General features: G+C 38.7%; 1 protein-coding gene and 1 pseudogene across 1 annotated transcript; both read right to left on the reverse strand.

The window, feature by feature from the left end:
* Positions 1-10,234: 10,234 nt before the first annotated feature.
* Positions 10,235-12,865, reverse strand: LOC123475842. The gene is given in 7 exon segments (XM_045178937.1): positions 10,235-10,482; positions 10,485-10,951; positions 11,080-11,104; positions 11,167-11,739; positions 11,816-12,034; positions 12,096-12,203; positions 12,280-12,865. Coding segments are annotated over 7 exon segments (2,217 nt in total). The 3' UTR covers positions 10,235-10,243.
* Positions 12,866-13,209: 344 nt separating this feature from the next.
* Positions 13,210-14,182, reverse strand: LOC123475949 (annotated as a pseudogene).
* Positions 14,183-18,408: the final 4,226 nt, after the last annotated feature.

Here is an 18,408-nt window from a genome sequence, read left to right on the forward strand (position 1 = left end):
AACTCTAGAAAACCCCGCGCTAAGAGTGTTACTAAGGTAACATCCGTGTCACAATCAACTTCCCTTTTAGCTAAGTTTACATCAAAATTGTCACCCGTTAATCCTACTCCCAAATCTACGTCAAAAACCAGTTTTCTCTCGAGCACAATTTTAAGTTTTTTCAAGAGGAAGAACACAACTAATGGAAAAACAGTTGAAACAGAGTCTTCACCACCTATACCACGAGATCACGAAGAATCAGGAGAAGATTTTCCAGATTCAGACGAGCAGGTTGCCATCCCTAATACTAGCCATCAGGAGCCTGAAGGAGAGAGAAACGGATTTCCAGTCAAACGACCCGAAGATCCGGACCCAACTAATCTGGTTGCTAAAGGACATCCAATTGACATATCTTTATCCGAACAACCCGCAGATAACGGAGTGGAAAAAACCAACGTCTCTTCTGAAATATTTGACGGCGATTCTAGAGGTGAAACTCACCATACGGGCGAAGAAGACGAAGAAAACGGAACAGCAGGCGTCCGAACTAACGGCAATTTTCACGACATATGCGAGGCAGTTTCTGACCTTCCTCTTCGGACAGATTTACAACATCATTGACTTAAGGAAACTCACTCAAACGAAAAACAAGATCTTTTTGTTATATTTCCGAATGTGCGGATCACGGGAAGCGACGTAAGACAACTTACCTCCCACCTAATTCTGGAACTGAAAGAGTTTTTCTTCCATTTGGAACATCTACTACTAACCCACCAACAAACGTTTCTGGCGGAAATTCACAGCCTTGTCCTATACCTAAAAAACCTTCAGTTACTTACGCTATTGGAACCACTGACCCCGGAGATAAAATCACTTCTGACCAAACTGGACAACTTCCCAGCAGTCATCAGACCAAACAACGTGCAGTTGGCGGAGAACATCAAACAAACGCTAATCCAAACCAAAACAAACTTGAGACAATTGTTACCATTGAATACCACAAGCCGACCGAACCAAGCACTACAGCAGTCGAGACCCAGACGACGTCCGAGGACATCACCACACACAGACTAACGTCACATCCAGCAATAACTCAATCGGTACCCAAATCGACAACATCCGTTCTTGGAACAACAGTCGTATCAGCCACAAAAATTTTTATGAATCTGGAACAATTCCAGTTAGCATTCCAGAACTCGTTCAGAATCTGCAAAAGAGAAGTTTAACCTCCCAATTTCCCAATCCAAATAGCAAAATGGCGTACTCTCTTTCCCACACTAGAGCAGCTACTGTTAAAGATCTGGATGATTTCCAAAACAATCAACATACATTCTCTCGTTTGCAAATACTTCCTTCTTTCTCTGGAAGTCCAATTTCCCGTTTTGACTCTTGGCTGGAATCTTTTGAGAGTATAGTAGATGGATCTGGATGGTCAAACGAAAAAATAATTCAGATGTTACGTGCAAAATTTACTGATCGAGCATTTTCGGTTATCCAAGCCATTTTAAAAGAAAATCCAGACGACTATGCTTCCATTAAGGAATCCTTGCTTGATCACTTTCATGGTGATGAAAATGCTGATTTATATCTTCAAAAGTTTAATAAAGCAAAACGTAAGCCAGGAGAGAAAATTGTAGATTATGCCCATCGTTTGCAGGAAACTTTTAAACGTGCGTATCCCATGGGCTATGGTGAAAAGTCATTTACGGTTATTTTGATACAAAAATTCATTGAGGGATTGGATTCTAAATTACAGTTGAAAGTGAAATATAAAGAGTTTAAAGATTTCAATGACCTTGTAGCATCAACTCGTGTTTATGCCCTTCGATTAGAAGCATTAGAAACCGACCGCGATAAGAACGAGTTTATTAGGAAAATAGACGGGTCTTACGAATCTAAAGATGCTGAATTAAAAGAAATTAAACAAAACATAATTGATCAGAAAGAACTTGTGACTAATGCAGTAGCCAACATTCATCTCGGAAATCGGCAGGTGGAAGAACCCAAAAACAAAAGCGATGAGATTAAAAATGTTTTTCATGAACTAACACAGGCCGTGAAAAAACTGCAATTTGATGCAAAAGATGGCGTTTCGTACACAACCAACGCACCATTTCGTAAACAAATTTCGTTCCAAAACCCCACTTTTAATCGTGAAAAGAATTGGAATTATTCTCCCTCACGTTTTGTTAGTAACGACAACACCACTCAGCACTTTTCGAGATTTCCGAATAAGCCTAGGAATTTTACTTCGTCCTTTTCAAGACCTTCTAGTGATTCCCCATACAGGCCCTCACAACCTTTGATGACTTGAAATTTTTGTGGATATCGTGGCCACACTCAATCTACTTGTCGCAAATTTCAACGCCAGAATCTAGAACAGGCACAACCCCCTATTTGTTATTCTTGCCGTGAAATAGGTCACAAATCTAATAATTGTCCTAAGATAAGAGAACCAAATAGACCTAACATTCCAGGCCCACCTCAACGCCAGGGAAACCACTAGGGATCAACTGTAGCTTCGGGTCAGTTGATATCGAGCCTCCTTTAAAATCCCGACAAGTCGCAAAATTAACAACCATTACAAATGAATCGACCCCAAGAATTCCATTAAAGATTTTCCAAATCCCTTTACAAGCATTATTTGATACAGGAGCGTCTAAAAGTATTATTCACGAGAGATTATTTAATAAGTTGCCCCCTAGAGGTCAAGTGATCTGCAGTAAGCTTGATTTTGATTTATACGATGTAGGGGAGAGAAAATTACACACACTGGGAAGAGTGACATTGCCCGTTCGATACGGAGAGTCAGTTTTAAGACAAGAATTTATTGTTACAAACGGTGTTACAGAAGACTGTATCCTTGGATGGGATGCAATCCAGAAACACGGATTTCAGCTTGATGGAGAAGCCAAGAGCATTCATTTAGCAAGAGATGAGCAGGGCCCTTTAGCTATCTCTAGGGTACCAGACATGGCAATTACAACGGTAAAAAAGACGACACTATTTCGTCAGACGTCGCTGGTAATTGCAGCGCAAATGAAAGGTTCATTTCCGTATGTCCCCCCTCAAACAGCATTTATATTTACCCCAGAAGAAAATTTGCCGGCAGGATTATATATCAAAAAATTCATTGGAAAAGTATTGGGAGATGGAATGTATAATATTATGGTCGAAAATCATTCATTCACTGAAGTAAACATACCAAGAAACACTAAGTTAGGAGTAATTGAAATAATTCGTCAAGTAATACGAAAAATTGCTTTAAACATATCAAACCACAAACCTAACGAGAAATTTGAGCCTGTTGTAATTTCGGATGTCGACCCGGAATTTCAAGTACCGCTCTCTAAATTATTAAATGACTTTCACGACTTGTTCGCTTCAAAAGATTCAGAATTAGGGAATACTAATCTCATTAAACACACAATTGATACACAAGGACGAGGCCCCCTTCGACAACGCCCATATAGAGTAACGAACAATCAAAGAAAATTATTAGAGGACAAAGTGCAAGAAATGCTTGAGGCGGATGTAATCCGATATTCACATTCACCATGGGCTTCACCCGTGGTATCAGTAGAGAAAAAGAAAGGCGAAGTTAGATTTTGCGTCGATTATAGAAAATTAAATAGTATTACAAAAAAGGATTCTTTTCCAATGCCACGAATTGATGAAACTTTAGACAAATTATTCGGAAAGAAATTTTTCACAACTCTTGATTTAGCTTCTGGCTATTGGCAAATTCAAGTAGATAACTCAGCAATTGAAAAAACTGCATTTGTAGTAGAAAACAACCTGTATGAATTAAAAAGAATGGCATTTGGTCTGTGCAATGCACCGGCTACTTTTCAAAGACTAATGAATTATGTACTGAAAAACGTTTTAGGAAAAAAAGCATTATTTTACTTGGATGATGTCATCATCTTTTCGGACTCTTTCGAAGATCACTTACGTGATATTCGTGAAATTTTTGACTTATTAAAGGCTGCTAATTTAAAATTAAAGCTTAAGAAATGCCAGTTTATAAAACAATCGGTAAACTATCTCGGTCATGTTATTTCAACAGACGGTATATAACCCGACCCTGGATAAATTGATAGGATAGTGAACTATAAAACACCCACATCTGTTGACGAAGTTCGGTCATTTCTTGGACTTGCTGGATATTACAGACGATTTATTAAAAATTTTTGATCAATTGCTAAACCACTGACTAGATTAACTCATAAAAATCTTAGTAGAAAACCTTTTTCTTGGGGAACTGAGGAACAACTTGCTTTTGAGAAATTGCGCAATTTTCTAGTAACGCCCTATTTTCTTGCAATTTTCTTGCTTACCCCAATTTCAATGAAAAATTTTTACTCTTTACTGATGCATGCGATTATGGAATAGGATCTGTACTTTCTCAAATGCAGGATGGTCATGAACATCCAATTGCATATTCAAGTCGACAACTGACAAAAGCTGAATCGAAATATGGAACGACAGAAAAGGAAGCATTGGCCGTAATTGATGCAATTAAACATTTTAGGCATTATCTTTTAGATAAACCGTTCGAAATTATTGGTGACCATAGACCTTTGCAATGGTTGAAAAACCAAAAAGATAACCATGGAAGATCAGGAAGATGGGCTATACTTTTAGCAGCGACCAATTATGAATTAAAATATAGGCCGGGTCGTATTCATCAAAATGCTGACTGTTTGTCTCACTTAAAAATTGCTAGTATTCAGCCAGCGTCAACCAATATCAAATTCATTTGCGAAAAGCAAATGGAAGACGATCTTTGTGTTGCAATTAAAAATTATTTAGAAAAAGGCGAACTCGATGAAAAATTTTGCCACTCTAAGCCCGATTGGGTGAAAGAAATTGAATACTTTGAAATTCTAGAAGGTACAGTTTATCGCCATGAATTGCCTTCTAAAAATAGCAAGTGGAACGAATTAAATCACCAATTAGTTTTGCCTTTGTCACTCCGTCATCTTGTGCTAAAAGAATTACATGATGCACCGATGGGAGGACATTTAGCTTTTTATAAAACTTACTTGAAAGTGAAAAATCATTACTATTGGCCGACTATGAGAGCTGATATTAAAGAATATTGCCAGGCTTGTAAAATCTGCATGGCCAACACTTTTTCAACATATAGAGCACTTTTGCACCCACATGAAATTGCGAAAGCTCCGTTTCAAGTAATAGGAATGGACTTTTTAGGTCCTATCACTCCGATTTCCCCAAATGGTAACCGTTATATATTAGTAATAACGGATTATTTTAGTCGCTGGGTGGAAGCAGTTGCGTTAAAAGATCAAACTGCTCACACGACAGCGAAATGTGTTTAATAAACAGTTATTGTGAGGCATGGAATGCCTAAAGCTATTGTTTCTGATCGAGGAACCAATTTCACTTCGAAATTATTCCGATACTTTTGTAAAAAATTAAAAATTTACCAAAGATTGACGACAGCATACAACCCAGCTAGCAATGAGGAAACAGAAAGATTTAATCGTACATTGACATCAATGTTACGAAAAGAATTAAAAGATGGAGAGCATTCCAACTGGGAAGATATGTTAGATTATGTTTTATTTGCATACCGTAGTTCTACGCATTCTTCGACACTTGAAACCCCTTATTATTTAGTGCACGGTAGAGATCCCAATATTCCTGTAAATGAATTTCTAGATGCTTCCCCTTCAACCTTTAAATCTGCTTCTGATTACGTAGGAAATTTAACTGATCGCTTGCGTTATAGCTTCCAACGAGTTCGCGAAGAAACCGAGAAAGCGCGGAATCGTCAACGCGAACAATATAACAAGCGAACAAAAGAGAAGAAATATGTTGTAGGCGATAGAGTCTTATTAGATATTAGTGTAGTTAAGGATTGAGATAGTAGAAAATTTACATCAAAATATAAAAGCCCTTATAGAGTAGTAAAAGTTTATAATAATAATACTGTAGATATAGCTGATAATTCTTATAAATGTCAACGTACGCATGTAAATCGTTTAAAACCACTGTACGAGACAATGCTGTGGAAAACAGAACTTTGTCCCCCAATTGAGAACCTCTCTGATTTTGAAAACCGATTTCGTAAGTCAATTGCGACTCAAACTCAAGAATATGACATTGCCATGGAAAATCAAGATCACGAAGAAATAATGGCAAGTGACAGCCCCGAAAACGACACCGCACAAACAAGTGATCAATTTGCAGATGCAAATTGTTCACAACAACAAGATGACGTCGTCAACGTAGATCGACCTTCGTCGGAAAATAATACATCTAACACAGACGAGTCCGACGACGAAACAACATCAATTCAGAATGACGCAATTAACGAAGATGACTCCGCACGCGCTGAGGTTAAGGCAGATGAACGTCCATCATCAGAGCCCAAAGAAGATGTGTCAGCTGAGAAACCAGAACAACTTCATGTTGCCAGACGCCCGCAACGCAATCGACAAAAGCCTCTGCGTTATCGAGATGGAGTCCAATAACAAGAAGAAATCCCACATATAAGTCCCGAAAAGTATCCATCACATCATAACCACCACTCATTACCAATTGCAATCCCAACCGGACAGCTTTGTCTAAAAAGAATGTAACACGTCAATTACGTATTTGAAGACAATCGATGAGAAACAAATTCTTTCCTCTATTTCTCTCTTTCCAGTCTCTTAAAATTTTGCTATATTTCGTTATTCGCCTATCACTTTTCTATCCTGTCTTCTTTTCCCCCTCTCGTCAAAAGCGTTGTAGCCTCAGTAGTGTTTTCAAATAAATAAAATGGCAGAAGTAACAATAAGATTAGTCTCCAAATAGATTAAGTATTTTAACAAAAAAAAAAGAAAGAATTTTTTTTTAATTCAATTGGAATTGGAATTAAATATAATTACATTGCGGAAAAATTACTTTAAAAATTAAAAAAAAAATGCAAAAGCCGTTCGCACACGGATTGAGTCCAGCGCCAGACTCTCCTCTAGCCGAAAGAATTAAATCTCCATCGTCAGTGGTTAATTCCAATGACCAACTCTTGCCACCCCAAGAGTTACACGGCCAACGAAATTGACTACTGAGAGGAGCGCGAGGCCACAATATACAAGAAGGGGGTGGAAAGGCCACGATTTAACATCGTAACCCACCTTCCGTACATAGGTGCCGATGCACATTTGTTCCCTTATTACAAACTTCCCCCGGGATTTGAACCCGAGTACCCACTCATCGCAAGCGAGCTTGCTAACCAAATATCTTTGAGTGAGATACAAGCTATTTGTATATTCAAGCATTTCATTCAAGCTCTGACAAACTAACTTTTTACTTATCGTAAAATAAAAACCTCCCCGTTAGATAAATAAAAACCTTACTTAACTAAGTTCATCAAGTTATTTGGAAGTATACTAGAACAACGTCATCTAGCGGTCGAGTTTTAAACCACGAGTAAAAGTACTAATACGCATAAAATAACAGGGAAATTATATTAGCATTACCGTAGCAATCCTTTAGTCCAGAATTCTTCTCCTATTCCGCCTCCTATACTCTTCTTTCACTTCTTTTCCTTTCTTCATTTTTTTCGCTTATCTTTCACTTTACAAACAATCAAAACGACTCCGTAAAACCAAAAGAATGATTTGTAAAACCAATCAGTAATGAGGTCAAAATCATAAAGTAAAGTTATAGAAAACTTTCCATAGATTCGGTATTTCAATAATGTCACTTTAATGTGCCACGCCCAAACGTCAGCACCAACGCTATAGCATCCCCTACACACCCGTGCACTTAGTTTTACCGTTTCTTTTGCTCCCCTTTTCGTAAGTAAGCCGCTAAAATGTGGAACTTGGACTGAGGAATGTTTCAAGGCCACCTACACACTTGCTAGTATTTCACACCACTTCCCCCCCTCTGTTTCTGTGCATACCCCTTTTTCATGTGTTGGACTTAGAAAATTCTCAACTTCGCATATGATCCTTAAATTCTTTTTCTCGTCGTACATTTTTTAACGTTTCTTTTCTATTCCCCTTGCCAAATGAATGTTTATTTTTAAATTCTCTCTTTTCCATAATAATGTTTAACTTCCCCTCTTTCCAATAATACTAATTAATTGTTGAAATGTTGTTTCTCTTTATGCTAAAACAAAATTATAATATTGTAACGAATGTCATTTTAATGTGTATGTTTTTTCCTATTGCTTTCTATATGTGACCGCTAGATGGCTTTTTCTAGCGTGGTCTTATTAATCTAGAGCTAGTCAGTTCGCGTCTGTACGTTGTCTGGTAAACATCTCATGCTTCTTGGTTTGTGTTTATTAGCGTTTTCGGTTAAACTATCTGTGTTTTAGTCCACTAGGGCACCATTGGAAGTAGTTTAGCGAGTTTTACAGTAGTCCAATGGTGAAAGGGACCTATATGTTTGCGCCTTGTGTCGTGAGGCCAACATTTATGTAACTTTGGCTTTGGGCTGTAAGCATCAACAAGTGTTTATTGCCATATTTGAATTCTACCCGTGACAATTTGGTGGAGATGCAGGGTAATGGCTACACTTGTTGATGATGAATTTTTCAAAGTGAATTTTAATTTTGTGAGAACACAGTGTCGATTGGTGTTAGTGAACCAAAACGTTTTCTTTTCATTTCGTGTTAGCGTCATCACCATTTTTTATTTTTCTCCATTGCCGCCATCTTTTTTCCTCTGGTGACGCTCATGGTCAAGTATCGTTTCAACGTTGTGTGTAGACTGGTTAATCTGTTTCTTTTTTTTTTTTTTCATGTAGGAAATTTTGAATGGATTGTGGAATTTTGTTACCGAATTGTGGATGAATCGATTTCGTTCTAGATTTGACTCGAAGATTTGATTGCTTTCGGGTCTTTAATTGGATTGCTACCCGATATCATTTTAGTGGTTGGATATCACTTTTTAGCCAAGACCCGAGAGCTCGCAAGTTGCGTCCCCTATCCAATTACCTTTTAAATTTAGGTGAGGGTCATAGCCTCCGTCGGACGGTGATGTAATACACAGCTTATAAAAGTATTGGTCCCGATATTTGGGTTCCCCTCCTAGTGGGTAAGATTTTGTTGTGGGCTGGGTGGGGTTTGCCTTACCGATTTTTGATTTTACAGTCCCTTTTTCACTTGACTTGTGATAGAGGCTTCTTGTTGTGATTCTTTAACGAATATTTTATTTTGATTTTTTCTTTCTGAATAATGGCTCGTCGGTTAGGTCAAGAGGGTCCTCCGGTTGCTGTAGTCGTAAATGAACAGGCTCCTCGCTTGCGAGCGCGTGATCCACCGATCTTTCGTGGAGAGCCTCATGAAGATGTAGTTGAATGGTTGCGTCAATTCCAACGGGTTAGCGATTTTAATTTGTGGGATGGGAATCAGCAACTACGACAGTTGCCCCTATGTTTGGAAGGAGTTGCTGAGAGGTGGTTTTCTAGTTTGAATCCACGACCTGACACTTTTCCCGCTCTTAGTGATCGAGTTTTGAGGGCATTTCGTCATCAAAACTACGAAATGGAACTAGATTCGCAGCTTCGTGCCCGAAGGCAAGGCCCTGGTGAACCCGTCATGACTTATTGTTATGATGTTGTTTATCTTTGTTCAAAAATTAATGCAGATATGTATGAACAAGAGAAAGTTCAGCATATTTTGCGTTTACAGTGAAGAACGGGCAGCAGCCCATTTTCCGGGATATATTTGCGCAAAATGGAAAAACATTAAACACATTACTGTGAGTTTTTTCGGCCAAGTAGTGATTGTGCCGGACAAAATTTCCATTGATACGACACCTTCGGAGTGCAACGACATGATTAACCATAAAAAGTGCAACGGAAATGAGATGAAAGCTTCAGATAATAAATATGTATTTGATCGTGAACCAACACCTTTGAAATATTGGATGAGTACAGTAACAGCAGAAATTATTAACTGCGTCCTTGAAAAAGTGCAACTTTATCAACAAAGTGAAGACACTAATTTCCAGACACCTATTGGCACAGCTTCCGCCGAGGGGGCGCCAACTCAAAAAAGTAAAAAAAAAGATTTTCTTTTTAGGCCTAAGGTTTTTGTTGTTCTCTAGCTTTTTGCGCCATTCACCAAAAGTTGACAAAGTTGTTTTCTTTTTACCAAGGTTTTTTTCTTTTGACCAAGGTTTTTGTCTTTTCTCTATGTTTTTAACTTTTTCAACTTTTTGGTAAAAAAAAAAAAACTTTTTGTCTTTTTGTTTAGCCGGAGGCGGAATAAAAGCGGGGTTGTCAGAACAGTTTATTACTGAAATTTACAAAATCGGGACAGCTGACTAACGGCTGTTTGATCCAACATTAGACAATGACCATCATCAAATTGCATCACTTTAGGGACGGGACAAGTACAGATGTAGTATTTGCATGAATAATAACCATTACTGAACATAAATGTTCTATTTAATTTACCCGTAAACTTTCCGTTTTCCCTCTCCATGTCATACCACTGACATAAAGCACGAATTTCAATTTTTTCATCCCCCTCCACTCACTGATATAGTTGTTGATTTTGCCATCAACTGTAACTAAAGCTAGAACCTGCCCGAGCAGATAATCCTTTCCATCAATTGTAATAAAAACTGCCCAATGGCCCTTTTTAAGAGTCATTTTTTCCACAGTTGTAATCTTCTTTTGTTTTTCAAAAAAACCAGACGGGCAGCCTTTAAATCTCCATTTGCGGTCGCGACTATTTTTCCACACAATTCCCTCAAGAAACCAACAAATTGTTTGTTTTGAAACAACCTGTATGTGGCCATCAGACCGGGCAATAGTTGCAAAAGCAGTGTTTTCAATATTGCTATGAACAGGATGAGTCTTAGAAATATCCCGAAATGTTCCGTTCATGACAGCGGAAAGGGCATCAAACTCGTCATTATCCGCGTCTACTCTCAGGACATCTTCCGAGACATCTTCCGAAGACTCTCGGTTGAAAACAGTGACAATTTGGTCTGGGCTGACTTCGTAATGCGATTCATCGCTCTCGTCTAGCAGGTCGGAGTTGTCCTCGTCGCAAGAGTTTCCTGTTTTTTTTTCCTTTTCATTCTGAAAAGCTGCTCAGCTAACTGCTTGCTGAAGCAGTACTTGTTTTTGCCAGATACACGCAAACCTATTTGATACAAGAAAAAGATATTGAAACAGGAGGGCTTATAGTGATCGCAAATATCTGACCTAATTTTTTCAAGTCTTCTTCGGCGTCTGTGAGAGCTAAACGTATTTTGATGTCCATTTCTTCCATGGATGGCATGTCCCACACCTTCGTGTTTGGTGGCTGATCAAAGGGGCGCTCGAAACGAGGATATGACAAGCCATCCTTCACTCCCTCTGCTGTCAGGCGAATGGTAGCATCTATTTTGCGGCATCGGCATTTTAAAAAATCGCGAGCAGTAAAGTTGATCATTGTTGAATAATTCGCCGTACAGGAGCGGCCACCCCGAAAATAGCTTTCACATGGCTGGCTTGTACAAAGCCACGGTTTGAAAGATTCTGGCTTGTCTTGGAGCGCCAGTATCATGAGTACCAAAGCGTGAGCGTTGAACTCCACACAGAGATATACGTTTAGCGTCATGAAATTAGCAGCCAGAGTGTATGCTTTATCGCAGGTGATCCAATAGCGCCACAGTCGTAAACTGAATGCCACGTACCAAATGCGATACACTCGGTCAATTGGAGACAATGCTTTGTCCAAATAACTCGAAGAGGAATAGTACATCAGCCTAAGATAAAACTGTGTGGCTTCCGAACCTGAAATTCCCATGAACAAACCCATATCGTTTATAAATTTTTAATATAACCATATTTCATTACAAGTAGCCAATACCTTCCACATTTTCAAGCAGTTGAGATATATGAGGCTGACAGAGCCGCTCGGCGGACCCATAGTTCATTTTGTCGTGGGCATTCAGATCTTCTGGCTTTAACAGATGACGACTTTTATCGTATTGATTCATCACTGTCTGTAGGTGCACTGGAGAGGCAATGAAATTACCGATAGCTAAAAATTTTTCTGACCGGAGCAATCTCATGCGTTCCTTCGCAACTGAAAATGTAGGCATTTGTCATTTCTCACTATATTAACTATAAAAATTGCTTTGTTTTACCTAAATGTACGGGATCTTGGACTGATATTCCACATGGAATTCTGAGGGCCGCGAAATAAAAATATTTCTGTTTGAGGGTATATAGCATTTCCTGGCCAACAGGAATGCCTATTAAAATAACAAAGGTAAATGAATAAATTAACATGCTGCTTTCAATATGTTGAAAAATTTAGTCACTGTATACTTTTAGGGACGGGAAGTCCAAGTTCTTCCGTCTCACGCATAAACTTTACTTCGCGAGCATCACCGTCGGCGGAACACACTAAAGCAAGAATCCCCTCCGCTGCCAATGCGGTAATAATGGTATGCATTCGAGCGGTGACGTCTTCCGCCGTGAATTTGTTGTCGGTACAAAAGTAGAGAATGCGGATTGGCGGAATGCCATCCACTAGAGGTTGTGCCATAACGACAAGCATCAACGTAGCTCGGGGAAAACGTTCAAACACATCAACAATGGACTTGACATCTGTGACTACTGCAAGTTTTTGATTCCTTAGTCCATTGGCTTCCATCGGTAAACTTACACCCATTACGGAATTAGATGCGGTATCATATTCCCTTTTCGCTACAATTGCGGAGCAGTCTTCACTAAGGGAAACGATGAAAGGCAGATTGTTTTGAATAAGAAAATCCTTAAGATATTTCACATTAATGACACCTTCCGGCACTGATCCATCATATTGATAGAGTTTTGATTTCACTGTACTGAGGCACGGTATGGCGCCGGCCATATTAGTATAGAAAACTTCGTAAGAATGTTTACCTGCCATACAATAAAAATTTATACAAAAGCGTATTAACGCTTCATTTGTGAAGCGTCGTCCTCGACTCTTTTTTCCTTATTCAAAATGCATTCTTGATAAATCCACTGGAGCAACATTGGAAAGCCGGGAACGAGAGCTGCTGCATTATCGTTCCCGGCCTTTAAAAATTTTCTTTCAGTATCTCTAGAGTGTTATGTTTTTCGCTGATTGTCGACACGGGACTTGCTGTGACTTTGCGTGTTGAATCTGCGCAACGTTGACTCGGTATTGTTTCTTGTGGCTCCGGGGTAATTTTATGACATCTCTGAAGATGACTGCAAAAGAGGCTTATCTTCCACCCTCCGTTTTCATCAACATGACTTTTTATGATCAAGTTGCATTTTAAACACTTGATTGTGTTATTTTCAGATATCACTTCACAGTCACCCATAACAAATGCTATTTGTTTCTCAGCAATAAGCTTCGTGTTCATGAACCATTTCATGAGGTAATCATGGAGGGTTTTACCTTTCCTAGTTAGGGGAACGAGAGCGGCAGAGTTCTCAGTTTCATTTATAGTTGAGGCCGAGGTTGAGGCTGTAGTAGCAGTATCTTGAGTCGTTGTAGTTGAGGCTGAAGCAACACACTCTACCTCATCCGAAACTGCCGATTTCTCACCGGCCGAACGCACATAGTCAAAACGGGGTCTCTTTATAAGCGAACCAGTAGTGTTGGCCGAGGTCTTACGCTTTTCTGGCTGGCGAAGAAAGGTGTACTGTTTAGAGTACTCAAGTAAAATTTGTTTTTCCATATTAATGGCATCGTTCAGCATTAGTTTCTCACCAAAAGAGAATTTGAATGTTGATGGAGCACTCGCAAATTTATCACCTAACAACACAAGCTTTTCTTCTTCGTTTTTAAAACGCCCTGGCTCACTCACCGATTCCCGAATGGCTTCTTGTAATCCAACTAATTTGTCTGGTGAATCAAGTTGAGAAATAGATCTTAGACTATTGACATCAACTTCTTTTAATAACGACACTATTCTGGGAGATATGTTTACATCATATCGCCGTAAAAGCTGAAAAGGGCACTGTATTTTATCCATGATTAGAATTGCATACGCGCAAAACATCGACAGGTGTGAAAAAAAATGTAACTAGTTAATTTTGAATGTGGCGCGCGGTGGCGCTAGGATCGAAATCGCCTTTGGCTTCATTATGTTTTTAACATTTTCACCAAAGAAAAAAACTTTTAACCCAAAGTAAATTTCTTTTCCTCTTTTTTGTAGAAAAAAAATTACCTTCCCTCTTTCTTTGTCACTTTACCCGTTTGCTATTTCCATTTTTGCCCTCTCCCCCCAAAAAATTTCTTTTGTCACCCAACCTTCACTTTCTTTGTCTTTTTTGTTCGACTTTTTTGAGTTGGCGCCCCCTCGGCTTCCGCGACGGCAGGTAACTTGTCACATAATCATTTAACATTGGTATGGGACACTACCTACACACATCATACGGCACCAATCAATCGACTTGTTGAATCTGGTGTCGGTACACTAACAAGACAGATGGAAGGAACAAAGTCATTCCGCCTACAGGATGATGACAATCAACTAGATTTCCACTTAACTCTTCGACCTCCTTGTCTTCCACTTCAACACAATTGTACGAACCGTACATCAGCTTACGATGTCGTTGGTCAACTAAAATTATACATTTTGACAGGAGAGATAAAGGAAAATTCTCCTTCAGCATCAACAACGACACCACCGCCACCTAACGCTGAAATTTTCAACATACCAGCTAATATACAGTATATTCGCGATCAACTCACCGATCACGAGAAGGAATTAGCAAGACTAATTCAAATATTACTATATGGCGGGAGGCCTACTGATGGCCTCCCGAAAAGCGAAACACGAACGAGCTATCGCATCCGCTCAATATAATGGATGGTTAGCGGCTTCCCAATTAAATTTACCCCAGTGCACGAAACTCCAAGCTTTGTGTAGAACGACTATGACATTAAAAAGTAATGATGACGTTTTATTTTGGTTTTTATTATTTTCTATCAGTGATAGTATTAAATAGAAAGTCCCATTTATATTATTTAATTTTCACCATCAAAATAGGATGCATAGCCGGAGAAAAAGGACCCAACGAAAAAGGACCTGATGAAAAGAGGACCGGCAATAAGGACCCATCGAAAAAGGACCTTACTAATAAGGACCACTTTTTCTGAAAAATAGGTGGGCCTTTTTCTCCATATTTTTTAAGTTCACTTCATATCTATGAATTTTCCCATATGGTTATATTAAACGCTGAATTCAAGGAAAATACTCGTTTCCCCATCAAACAATTCATTTTTGTAATAAATGGAACATAACATTGCTATTCCTTTTTTTTTCGACATTTAAAAAATTCCTTAAGTCAAACGTGAGAACAAACTGGATTTTTGTGATTACTGTGTTCAACTGTAAATTTATATTTTCGTTCCGTTCAATATTCTTTCTTTCGTTCTATTCAGGGAATTCATCAGTAACCGGAAATCTATTATTTTATTCTAGGCCAGTGTTCAAATTTGGTTATAACAGATCACGTAGAATCAAATTATAAGAGATGTCAAAGTAACTGCAAGCCATGATAAATCCAAACCAACTGCTAAATTCTGGCGTTTTAGAGGTATTCTACATACAAATCTTCTAGTTGTATGATGCGAACTCCCAAACTTAACGCGTAAAAGATAATAATCGCAAAAAAGTCGTTTACTGATGTTTGCAAGAACTTGTGTTTGTTGGCTTCACTTATTATTGTAGATCATGGTTTGAAAATCACTTAACAATTGGGCGAAAAAGGCTAGTGTAATAAATCCTCGTTTGAGGGTTGTTGGTATTACGGGAATCAAAGTAAAGTATTCAAAAAAACACACCGCCCTGGTGGGTTGTTGCAAAATTGTCCCGACCTGTTACTTGCCTTGAAGCGTAATACAATAAGGCATTAAAAAAAGGTCTAGACTTACCCAACCCTGCCCTGTCGTGTCCATTTCCCCGTCTACCCTCCCCCTTAAAGAAAAAAAACAAAAAACCGTTACCCTGCCAATAGGTGGCTTTAAAAAATTAAATTTATGTTCGGATTTTTGTGCAGGATACTGTACTTTGAGACGGGATTTAATTGGGTCCACTTTGCATATTGCTTCTTCGTGCATTGGTGCCATAAAGACTCATCATAACGATCTCGGAATCATAACGATTCCGAAATGGTTCGTCATTTGTGCCTTCACGGCAGTGTAGTAGAACAGTGTTTCCTTCGTTATGGCATTCCAGTAAGATCTTTAGTCTTTTCGCAATTTTTCCCAACAGACTTCCCTAAAGTTCAAGTACGAGCCTTAAGTCACGAGCTGGGTTTGCCCAGCACGTTCCAGAAATTGGGGAGAGCGGGGTCATACAGGACAGGTACCAAACAGGACAGTAGCAGTTACAGTTCTTGGTGATGATGAACTGGGGGGGAGTACTGGGATGTTGTCAATGTCAATTTCTATATGTGAAAAAAAAAATCATCGTGAAATGCTTTAAAATACACGAGTTATAGAGGAAAGAAAAAAATAGCGCTATCTTTTCATTTTTCTTTACAGCACATTTTTTGGTATTGCCCACGGTATTACTGGTAAAAAAATTATGTAATAGTTAAAGAAGCTAGTTAATTTATTTACTTATACAGAGCCGGTATAAAAAAATTTTTACGGATTACGGTTTAAGAGTTGTTAATGAATTAAAAATAGACCCTCATTGGGGGTGATACTGGACACGATACAATCGGACGACATCGATTTTTTATGGGCGGAGCCTAAGTTGACGATATTCTTCACGACTCGCCATTACGTTTGAATCGTGGTCCAAAAGTGTTGTCTGCTTCGAAAAATTTGATTCACTAACAGTCGATCAAGAATCGATCACGCAATATCTAAGATGCCCCTCCCACTTCTCCATCTGGTATCGAAATTGTCCAGTCCTCCCCCCCCCCAACTTCATTCGTAAATTTTCTTCATGTTAATTGATTTTTTTGAAATTTAATCTACGCTATAATAGATGTTCTATTGATGAAGTATTTAGGGAAATTTTTTTAAACATTAATCACAAGAAACTTTTAGTTCAATTAACTGTGTCCAGTATGGGACCCCCTCTGTCCAGTTTTACCCCCACATTTTTCCTCAACAACAATTTTACTCCTATTTTCCGAAATTCAATAACTCGTAAACTATATAACGTATAGTGATGAAAAAATTCCCTAATAAACAACGCTCTTTACACTAATCTAATTTATTTCAGCATAACATTGTTACACACTGAATTACAGACCAAACAAAGTTTTTGTCCTGTATGACCCCGCTCTCCCCTACTGGAACGTCACCCGTTTCCTGTTCTCGGTTTGTCAATTCGAATAATTTGCGCCGAAGAACCGTTCATGGATGCTGATTTTGGTGAGACGCGATTAGGTGAGAGTGTGGCTAGTTATTGGCAGAAGTGTAAGTAGACAATTCTTAATTTAGAATTGTGTCCAAGACATTTTATTGAAATAATTTATGGTCAAAGGTGTTTATCATGCGCACATTTGCGTAAAATTGTAAAGCTTTATCGCAAATAGTTTATTAAATAGAAAGTAACGAAATTTTTTGCGTCAAATTCACAATAGTTGCGGGATTGGTATTTATCAATTACATCTTTACTTGGTATGCAGAAAATTTTTCTAAAAACATGAAAATATTTGAAATTTTTGTCCTCTATTGAATGGTAGCAATGGATTTATTTAATCAATTACAAATAAGTAATAAATATTGCTGTTTGAATACACCCTGGGTTGTGGCAAGTATTACCTGACAACATGGGGCATGTCGGCATATGCATTATACATCCATATGTATAGTAGATGGCCTGTCAAAATGTCAGTAAATTCTAAGTCGAATTTTTGCTAGATATTGTCACACGAGTTTGTATTTGATCGAGCACAAATGAATACAACAAGTGATGACTTAAATCTAAACAATAGTTTACTTAAACAAAGTCGGAGAAGCGTCTGAAGACCTCTAGGGAAACCAGGAACTCCCCTAACGGAGCCCAGCTCCGGGAGCTCACCCGATGAAAACTCATCTAACGCAGATTTGGGGCAGCATTTTATACCGTCGCACGAATGACTTCCCTTCCGGACTACGTAGGATATCTCCGTATCTTCCTCAAAGCGGACTTCTCCTGATAAATTCTTTACGAGAATCGCAGCGTTCTCTAAGGAGCGGGTGACTCATCTCCTTCCGGTTGCGCTTACTTGTTCAAATGTTTCTTGTATTTCCTGGATAGTCTAGTATTTTTCTTTCTTAAAAAATCGACTGCCTTCGGCCAAGGAAGAGGCGCTACAATCGCATTTCTTCCGCCAGTTTGGGATTTAACATCAATTCGTTCGGGCGCCTTACACAGGAGCCAGCTCCTGGCGGCGTCATCAAAATTATTTTCAAAATAATTTCTTTTTCCAATATCACCCCTTCTGTTGTGGGTAGAATGTTCTTCAACGCACTCCATCCATTGA

The sequence above is a fragment of the Daphnia magna genome, linkage group LG9 (genome assembly GCF_020631705.1).
Source record: "Daphnia magna isolate NIES linkage group LG9, ASM2063170v1.1, whole genome shotgun sequence".
In the NCBI taxonomy this organism is placed as follows: Eukaryota; Metazoa; Arthropoda; class Branchiopoda; order Diplostraca; family Daphniidae; genus Daphnia; species Daphnia magna.